Consider the following 10,000-nt stretch of genomic DNA (forward strand, 5'->3'; position numbering starts at 1 on the left):
TTGATTTTCCCTCCGTTTTGGTTGTAGGGCTAGCTTGAAGCAATTCTTAGTTTATCGATGTAGTAAATTACTTGCAAGTTCATTCCGGTTGAGGAAAGGAAAACGGTGAGGAGAGGTTGTGTAATTACTCCAACACAAACATCAGTGATCGCCAGACATCGGAACAAAGGTTTCGTTGGAGCATGAAGGGAAGTCTCTTTTTGAAGAGCACTAAGGATCGGAGCATTGCTCAGTGACGCAGTGATGGACAGCAAAATGTTCATGGTCGAAATTCCTTTTGGTATTGACGATTATTTGCCCTCTTCGAACTTCTTCGTTCAGCTCGATTGTATTGTTTTCGCGGGTCACGGTGAGGTTCGCCTTTCTTGTTCATTGGATCTTTATAATGGAAAATAACACACAAACTGTGGTGACAGTAAAGGTATCGTCAACGTACCGAAACCAAATAGAAGGGCAAGCGCTATTGTTAAGAACCCATTTCTCTTCAAAATGACACAAAAAGATATTGGCCAAAACAGGACCTAAAGAAGAGCCCATAACCACATCATCAATTTGGTCATAGTATTGGCCATTAAATATGAAATGGCTCTTCTTTGTGGCAAACTCCAGTATAACTTTTATAACTGCAATCTGGCATCATATCTTGTACGCATACTTCAGCCTATCTCCACGAATCAATTTACGATGAAGGACTCTTTTAGTTTTGCAGACTGGGCTAAGGCGTATAAACATCACAATGAAATGATGTGCTCGTTTGATGTTAGTTCACAGTTTACAAACGTTCCACTAGATGACACAATACAAATTTGTCTTGACAAATTGTATGCCCTCCCCAATCCAGCAACACTGCCCCGCTTAGTCTTAAAAGTTACGCTGGAGTTTGCCACAAAGAAGAGCCATTTCATATTATTAAAATATCAATGATGTTCTGAACAGGCAGCAAAACAGACCGAAGAATCCAACCACCACAGTCCCCAAAAAGGAAATAATCTTAGTTCTACCTTATTCAGGGTTACAAAGCAAAATTGTTACCAAACAGCTGAGGACCTGCATTAATAAATTTTATGGCTGCATTAATCTTAGGGTTATTTCACTATTGAGTTATGGATGCACTTGGGAGGTTTGCTAAGCACTCAAGAAGCTAGAGTCGCACGAGGCTATCGCCTCGTGCGACTCTAACGCTTCTTTCGTGCTTAGCAACCTCCCGCGTGCATCCATAACTCAATAGTGCACGCTATGGCGTTTACCATTTGTTAAATATCAAAAATTGTGTTTAAGGCTAGTTGTTGGGACTGTCAGGATTTTACATTGGAAAAACAAAACGTAGATTGCATGACAGAGAAACTGAACATTTTAAAGCTATCGCAGACCACGTCACGTCAACTGGTCACAACTTAAAATGGGACCACTTTGATATATTGGCAAAAGGTCGGTCAGATACTCAATGCAAGATAAAGGAGACTCTACTAATTAAGGAATTGAAACCCACCCTAACGATAATGTTAGCAGCGAAAAAACTTATCTTTATTAGTTTACATCTTTTAATATGCAAATTTTTCTCAGCTTTTGTCATTGTTATTGTTAATTAGTTACTTATCTTTAATTTAAATTTAGTTGTTACTTCTATTCCAAACGGTCACTTCTGAGGATGTACGTCGAAACATACGAAACGTCAAGTTAATGAATTTTGTTTTCCAAAATGCGTTTTATTGTCATGTTTGTCACCGCAGTTTGTGTGTTATCACTGGGTCTTGTTTATTGCAACCGTGTTGATGCTCCAGTTACTTTTATAATGTGCTTTTTGCTAGCAGGTGAGACATTTATGCAATTATCTTGAAATATGTTGGTTCACCATTACGTTGAGAGCTAGGAAAAAATAAAAGTTAAAAGTTAAGTAGTCGGAAGAACTTCTGCCTTCAATTAAACCGATTTTTTGACCTTTTCTTTGAAGTTCGTGTTATTTAATTGACTTTAAAGGAGTACTACAGGATGCTTTCCTACACACTGTGTAATATCACTTCAATATGCTCCATTGAAATTTAACATATTTATTCCTTTTGTACTCAGTCCAGTACTACTTGAGAACACAATTCAGTCCGAAGCTTTATAAAAGATTGTGTCAAAAAAAAAAGTTTAAAATATTAATTTCCAATTCTGCCAATGTTAATTTAAATTTTTGCTCTAAGCTGGATCTTGAAATATCCTTTAAAGAAGATTTTTTTCGATTTCAACACCTGAAAAAGTTGTCAGGAAAATATTATGAACACAAAGCAGTGAGGGCAATTTTACTGATATACCAGTAAACCAAAATAGTTCTCCTTTTTTAGCCCTATACTTTTGAAAAGGAAAATCATTCAATAAAAATAAAATGAACAGGTGGAAAAAGGAAAGAATATAGTTTTTTTCCTGCGCGTGTTTTCTAGAGAACATTTTTATTTTTCATGCTTGCGGAGAAAAAAAAAAAAAAAAAAGAAATAAAAACATAACGACCTTTTACACTGACTCACGTTCGGACGAACAGTATTCCTTTTGTTCTGATTCATCAATAAACTCACCCACCCTGAGCTCATTAAATATTGCCTTTCAATGTTGTCCCATATTTCTGTGAATATTGAATTGACGAAAACAGAACTGAAGCTCCGAACAACGTTGTTCATTTTTCACCTAGTGCTAAAATCAAAGTCCAACAGAAGCAGTTATAGACCTTTTACATAAATAGCGCTTAAGTTTGAATAACAATACTTATACGTCCTAAGCCTCGCATTCACGTGAAAAATCCTTTGTCTGAAAACATAAGTACGAGGTCAAGGATGCATATAGTATTGTTATTCAAATTTAGGCGTATTTATGCAAAGAGTCTATACGCGAGTAACTTTGCCTGTCGTTATAATTCACAGGGTAAGATAATTTTTCTCGTCTACTCTTATTCTTAAACTTATTTTTCCAAATGATGAAAATATTGATCCCAACTCCAAGGAAAACATTTTTTAAAAGGAAATAATAAATATTAGAGAGAGATATATATCTCGTTTTGTCCCAAAGCTAAGGGCCATTTTGTGAGAATTTGATTTGTGCGGAGGATGTCAACCATACATTTCAATCAAAATTTTCCATGCACTGAACGTTCAAAGATGTTTCAAGTAGTTACTGCTCCAAATGTTTTCTACATTTTAATATTGCTCCTCTAAAGAAAATCTCTGAAAGACAGGACCTCGAGCCTGGTCTGTACTCATCACAGTCAAAGTTAACGAAGTTTTACGGTCTTTAAACGACAATATTTTCGTTATCTTCATTACGAGATAAGTTTCGAAGGGTGCGTTAATGGTACGTAACAAAATTTCGAAAACTGGTAGACGGGCACCTTATGTACGATTCCCGTGATAGTAAAACTGTGACGAAATAACCTCTTGGGACAAAAACAGCCTATAGGCTATTTCCTTTAGGAAAATTGCTTGTCTAGATCTGGGTGTTAGGATCGATTTTTATCATTGACAAAAAAAGAAAAGTTTTTTAATAGTGAATTTTACTACAGCAAAAAACAAAGTTTCTCGTAATTTGCCCCAAAATTTCGTAATAAACTGTAATTTTAGGACTAGTTAACTCTCATTATATTTAATGTAAAATGTTAATTATCTTGTTCAGTGCTGCAGTTGTTTTATAGTTAATTTAATACTCATTAAAAATGTGAAAATATTGAAAGAGAGCTTTTTTATGGACAGATCTTGGCACGGATCGACCTAGAAATGACACGTAGTTTTAGAGAAGCTAAACTCGATTTCGTTCTATCCTTTTTCATTAATCTCGAACCTGAAAGCAACCTACAAAAGACAAGATGTTGATTCGTACGGATGGACAATGTCATTCATAATCGAAAAAAAAAAACCTTCTTGTTTACTAGGTAAAATTTTAATGAGCCCAGGAAGGGTGAGCTTAATAATGAATCATAAAGAAAAGAGTATTGTACACCCGAAAGTGAGTGAAAGAGGCCGCTAAAATGTTTTTGGACGCATAAAAATAAACATTTTGTCTAGATAACACCTGTAGGGCAAAAAAGAAAAAGAAAAAAAAAAAAAAAGACGAAAATTCTATTTTCCTTCATTTTTCCATCCGTTCCTCAAATTCTCAGTCAAGGTTTTCCCTCTTTCAAAAATATAGGGCAAGGAAAACTGACTGGTTGACTGGTATATCATTAAAAATCCCCTTATACTTTTGGCGTTGTGCTTGCAAATTTTCCCTGACAACCTCTTGATCATGAAAAGTTGACGTAGGAGAAAAAGATCCTTTTGCCGACGAAAATTTCAAAGTCCAGCCTCGTGGAAAAAGTGAAAGAAACTAATAAACACGTATTGTTTTACATTTCAAAATTTCAAAAAGAAGGCAAAAAACTTAATTAGTAACAAAATCTGTGTTAAGACTTAATTGCTTTTTAAGTCATCCCGGAGTGAATACAAAAGGAATCATTATATTAAAGGCAAATGTGCTTGATTAAGTGGTATTACGCACTTTACAGCATCCTGTAGTACTGCTTAAAGGTCAATTCAACAACACGGACTTAAAAGGAAAGGTTAAAAAAAATCAGTTTAAGTGAAGGCAGAAGTTCTGAAGTGCGAAAGTACTTTGGTAATTAAAGGTCAATTCAATGCACTACTCTTTAAAAGTCAATTCAACAACACGGACTTAAAAGGAAAGGTTGAATAAATCAGTTTAAGTGAAGGTAGAAACTTTCAAGTGCGAAAGTACATCGGTACTTCAAACTCAATTCAACAACAGAATTTTTAAGGACTTAAAATAAGGTTGAAATCTCATTTCAATTGAAGTTAGGTGTTTTATGAAATCTGTGTCAATCGTCCGTCAGTAGTTCTTCCGACAACTATTTGTTCTTGGTTCTCGAACAGCTTAATTTTGTTCACTCAAAATCAAAATATTCGTATGGGAAATGTTTCATCTGCTACGCACAACGCATTATAAGAGTTTTCTTGAGCATTATCACTCTTGCAATAAGCAAGAGCTAGTGAACGAGAATGGCGAACCTCACCGTAACCAAATACACCACAATCGAGCTGAAGAAAGCAAGCGAATCGTCAATGCCAGCGGGGATAGGCGTATTTCTTTCAACCTTTAACATTTTGCTTTCCATCGCTGCATCACTGGATAATGCTCTCATCCTTGTTGCTCTTCGTAAAGAGACTTCCCTTCATCCTCCAACAAAACTTTTGTTCCGATGTCTGGCGATCACTGATCTTTGTGTTGGAGTTATTTCTCAACCACCTCACGTCGTTACCCTTTTGTCTTCTGTAACAACTGGAATGAACAAGCAAGTTATTCACTATCTCCAAAGGCTATCTACCACTTCAAGCTGTGTTTTGAGTCAAATATCGACCTACACATCCAGCGCAATAAGCGTGGACAGACTCCTAGCTCTGTTATCTGGACTGACAAACAGACAAGTTGTAACATTACCACGAGTTCGTGCAGTTATCGCTTGCTTTTGGTTGATTGGTATTTCAGTTGGAACGATATCGTTTTGGAATGCTTATATTGCTATTACCGCAGGCTTTTCCCTTACAATAATTTCTGTAACAACCTCTGTCTTCTGCTACTCAACTATCTATGTCAAGCTTCGACAATATCGGCCGCAAGTGTTCCCATTAACACAAGGAAAACCTAACGGAAGAAAACTTCCACTCAATATTGCACGATACAAAAACTCAGTTTCTAGCGCAATATGGGTGCAGGTGACATTAGTTACTTGTTACATTCCTTTTTCCGTTGTGATAATGCTTATGATGTATGGCCAAATACCTAGAAGCCAAAATGAAATTGCTGTGGCCTTTACAGCTACTTTAATCTACCTAAATTCGTCTCTAAACCCGATTCTTTACTGCTGGAAGATCAGAAGTGTACGGCAAGCAGCCAAGGACACGATCAAACAATTGAACTGCCGTAAATCAGACCAGATCTTGAGGTGTAGTTAAGTGCATCCAGAGCCCCTGTCTGTTTCAAGGAGAGCATATTAAAATACAGATGACATTTAAACCTTTTGCTTAAATGTATCTAGTACAAAATGTTTTTCATAATTTAGTGCTCACGAGAACTTCTGAGATGTAAATTGCTCTTTGTTTGCGTTGAAATCCCCGTATAAAGGAAACTGTGACAAAGTTCTCGCGCGTTTAGAAATGCGCCACATTCGCGTTTTAGGTGCAGGGATTCCAACCAGGGCTTACCTAACGTTTTAAAGATGTTACTTTTAGCCCTCCCCCAAATCTACACACATCTATTTCACTTGCGCAAAAATATCGATTTGCAGAGTGTTTGGGTTGGACTTTCTCGCCTATATCAACTTTCTTTTGTCTCGTAAAATCTCGCGCATTTAGACACGCGCCAAAGTCGCGTTTTAGGTGCGGGAATCTCAACCAATGCTTACCTAACTTTTTAAAGATGCTACTTTTAGCCCTCGCCAAATCTACGCACGTGTATTTCACTTGTGGAAGTCTATCGATTTGGACAGTGCTTGGGTGAGACATTCTCGCCCCTATCAACTTTCTTTTCTCTCATAACTTCGCACGCGTTTAAAGATGTGCCACACTGAAGGTTCAGGTGCAGGGATCCAAACCAATGCTGACCTAACTTTTTAAATGTGCTACTTTTAGCCCTTCCCCAAATCTACACACGTGTATTTCACTTGTGGAAAACTATCGATTTGCACAGTCTTTGGTTGAAGATTCTCGCCCATATAACTTTCTTTTCTCAAGTAAGTTCTTGCGCGTTTAGAGATCCTCCAGAATCGCGTTTTAGCTGCAGGTACCCAACCAATGCTAACCTAACTTTTTAAATGCGCTAATTTAATCCCTCCCCCAAATCTGCAAACGTGTATTTCACTCTTGGTAGTCTATCGATTTGGACAGTGCTTAGGTGAGATTTTCTCGCCCCTTTCAACTTTCTTTTCTCTCCTTGGTTCTCGCGCATTAAGAGATGCGCCGCACTCGCGTTTTAGGTGCAGGGGTCCCAACCAGTGCTTACCTAACCTTTTAAGGCTGCTACTTTTAGCCCTCCCCCAAATCTCCACACGTGTACTTCACTTTTGGAAGTCTATCGATTTGGACAGTGCTTAGGTGAGAGATTCTCGCCCCTTTCAACTTTCTTTTCTCTCGTTAGTTCTCGCGCATTTAGGGATGCGTCGCACTCGTGTTTTAGGTGCAGCGATCCCAGCCAATGCGTACCTGACTTTTTAAAGATGTTACTTTTAGCCCTCCCCCAGATCTACACACGTGTATTTTACTTGTGGAAGTCTATCGATTTGGACAGTGCTTGGGTGAGAGATTCTCGCCCATATCACCTTTCTTTTCTCTGGTAAGTTCTTGCATGTTTCGAGATGCGCCACTCTCGCGTTTTAGGATTCTGGGATCCCAACCACGGTTTACCTAACTTTTTAAAGATGCTACTTTTAACCCTCCCCCAAATCTACACAAGTGTATTTAACTTGTGGAAAACTATCGATTTTGACAGTACTTAGGTGAGATTTTCTCGCCCCTATCAACTCTCTTTTCTCTCATTGGTTTTCGCGCATTTAGAGATGCGCCACACTTGCGTTTTAGGTGCAGAGATTCCAACCAATGCTTACCTAACTTTTTAAAGATGCTACTTTTATCCCTTCCCCAAATCTACACGTGTGGATTTACTTCTAGAAGTCTATCGATTTGGACAGTGCTTCGCTGAGAGATTTTCGCCCATATCAACTTTCTTTTCTCTGGTAAGTTCTCGCGCGTTTAGAGATGCGCCACTCTCGCGTTCTAGGATGCAGGGATCCCAACCACGGCTTACCTAACTTTTTAAAGATGCTACCTTTAGCCCTTCCCCCAAATCTACACATGTGTATTTCACTTGCGGAAAACTATCGATTTGCACAGTGTTTGGGTTGGACTTTCTCGGCCATATCAACTTTCTTTTCTCAAGTAAGCTCTTGCGCGTTTAGAGATGCGCCATACTTTTACGCCATACGTTTTAGGTGCAGTGATCCTAACGACGACTTACCTAACTTTTTAAAGATGCTACTTTTAGCCCTCCCCCAAATCTACACATGTGTATTTCACTTGTAGTAGTCTATCGATATGGACAGTGCTTGGGTGAGAGATTCTCGCCCATATGAACTTCTTTCTTTCTTTCGTAACTTCTCGCGCGTTTAGAGATGCGCCACACACGCGTTTCAGGTGCAGGGATCGCAACCAATGCTTACTTAACTTTCTAAAGATGCTACTTTTAGCCCTCCCCCAAATCTACACACGTGTATTTCACTCTTGGAAGTCTATCTAGTTGGACAGTGCATAGGTGAGATTTTCTCGCCCCTTTCAACTTTCTTTTCTCTTGTTAGTTCTCGCGCATTAAGGGATGCGTCGCACTCGTTTTTTAGGTGCAGCGATCCCAACGAATGCTTACCTGACTTTTTAAAGATGCTACTATTAGCCCTGCCCTAGATCTACACAGGTGTATTTCACTTGCGGAAGTCTATCGATTTGGACAGTGCTTGGGTGAGAGATTCTCGCCCATATCAACTTTCTTTTCTCTGGTAAGTTCTCGCGCGTTTAGAGATGCTCCGCACTTGCGTTTTAGGATGCAGGGATCCCAACCACGGCTTACCTAATTTTTAAAGATGCTACTTTTAGCCCTCCCCCAAATCTACACATGTGTATTTCACTTGCGGAAAACTATCGATTTGCACAGTGTTTAGTTTGGACATTCTCGCCTATATCAACTTTCTTTTCTCTTGTAAGTTCTCGCGCGTTTAGAGATGCGCCACACTCGCGTTTTAGGTGCGTGAATCCCAACCAATACCTACCTAACTTTTTAAAGATGGTATTTTTAGCCCTCCCCCATATCTACACATGTGTATTTCACTTGTGGAAGTCTATCGATTTGGACAGTGCTCGGCTGAGAGAATTTCGCCCATATTAACTTTTTTCTCTCGTAAGTTCTCGCGCATTTAGAGATGCGCCGCACTCGGGTTTTAGGGGCAGGGATCCCAATCAATGCTTACCTAAATTTTTAAAGATGCTATTCTTAGTAGTCCCCTCTCTGGGCTATCAGAGGAATATGCGGCCCCGAAGAGTATGCATTTTTTTTTTTTTTTGAGCTGTTTATGTCTGAAAAAGGGGTAAATTTTGACCCCATTGGACTAAAATTGGGTGTGTTTTTTACTCTGGCTTGGCATTGAGTATGTTATTTACAAGGAACCGATTATTTCCGCGTTAACATTGGCAAATTTGTAGCGCTTTCCAAATGTTTACGCAGATGGAGCTTTTTTCTGGTTTGCGACGGTCATATATTAGAACCGCTTCCTAATTTTATAGGTCTGAAGATTTGGTATCGATTTTTCCCCTAGGGAGGGGGTTTTGGAGTTGTGTGACGTCTTGGATCTAGCTATTTCGTGTGAGAGATCAATGCCGAATGACGTATAGTATACTGTCGTGATTTGTACCTATTTTGTTATAAAATCACAATATTTATAACTATGAACGAAATTCCCGGCAAGTTTATCACTTACAGAAAATAATAGCGAGCTACAGAAGTGCAACACCTCGGTAATTTAAGGCGAAAGTTGTCCCAAGTAGTTGAAAGTTGAATTTAGATACAGTCATGCGTTGAAAGGGGAAACGGACTTCACGTTTACTTGCTAGTTCAAGCTGTGACGGATGACGTGCGATCAATTTGGGTTGGCTGCCGATGGGTGCCAAAGGGAGAAAAGCGTCCGCGGACTTTCCTGTAAATATTAATCTCGACCAAAGTAAATGCAGGCCATGGCAAGTCCTTACATCTACTAGCGACTCCTTTTGACCAATACTTCAGGTCTTGAGGAAAATCAAATAATAATAAAAAAAAGCGTTTCACGATGGAACTGATATCACTACCAGAATCGATAAAGAATATCAGAGCGGATTCACAGCCACCTTAAATTTTCCAAAAATTTGAGGTGGTCCTGAATTTGCTTCCACCATTTTTTTTTTTT

At 38.7% G+C, this 10,000-nt stretch overlaps 1 protein-coding gene across 1 annotated transcript; it reads left to right on the plus strand.

Moving 5' to 3' along the window:
- Positions 1–4,910: 4,910 nt before the first annotated feature.
- Positions 4,911–6,036, plus strand: LOC110041645 (melanocortin receptor 4-like). Its single transcript, XM_020746953.2, has one exon. It carries the CDS (start codon positions 5,022–5,024, stop codon positions 5,973–5,975), a length of 954 nt encoding a protein of 317 aa, XP_020602612.2. The 5' UTR covers positions 4,911–5,021; the 3' UTR covers positions 5,976–6,036.
- Positions 6,037–10,000: the final 3,964 nt, after the last annotated feature.

This window comes from Orbicella faveolata, unplaced genomic scaffold (assembly GCF_042242905.1).
Source record: "Orbicella faveolata isolate gen_17 unplaced genomic scaffold, um_ofav_v1 contig_5, whole genome shotgun sequence".
Classification (NCBI taxonomy): Eukaryota; Metazoa; Cnidaria; class Anthozoa; order Scleractinia; family Merulinidae; genus Orbicella; species Orbicella faveolata.

What these genes read in the sequence shown, in the direction of transcription:
- LOC110041645 (XM_020746953.2), top strand. Translation starts at nt 5,022, where the DNA reads ATGGCGAACCTCACCGTAACCAAATACACCACAATCGAGCTGAAGAAA.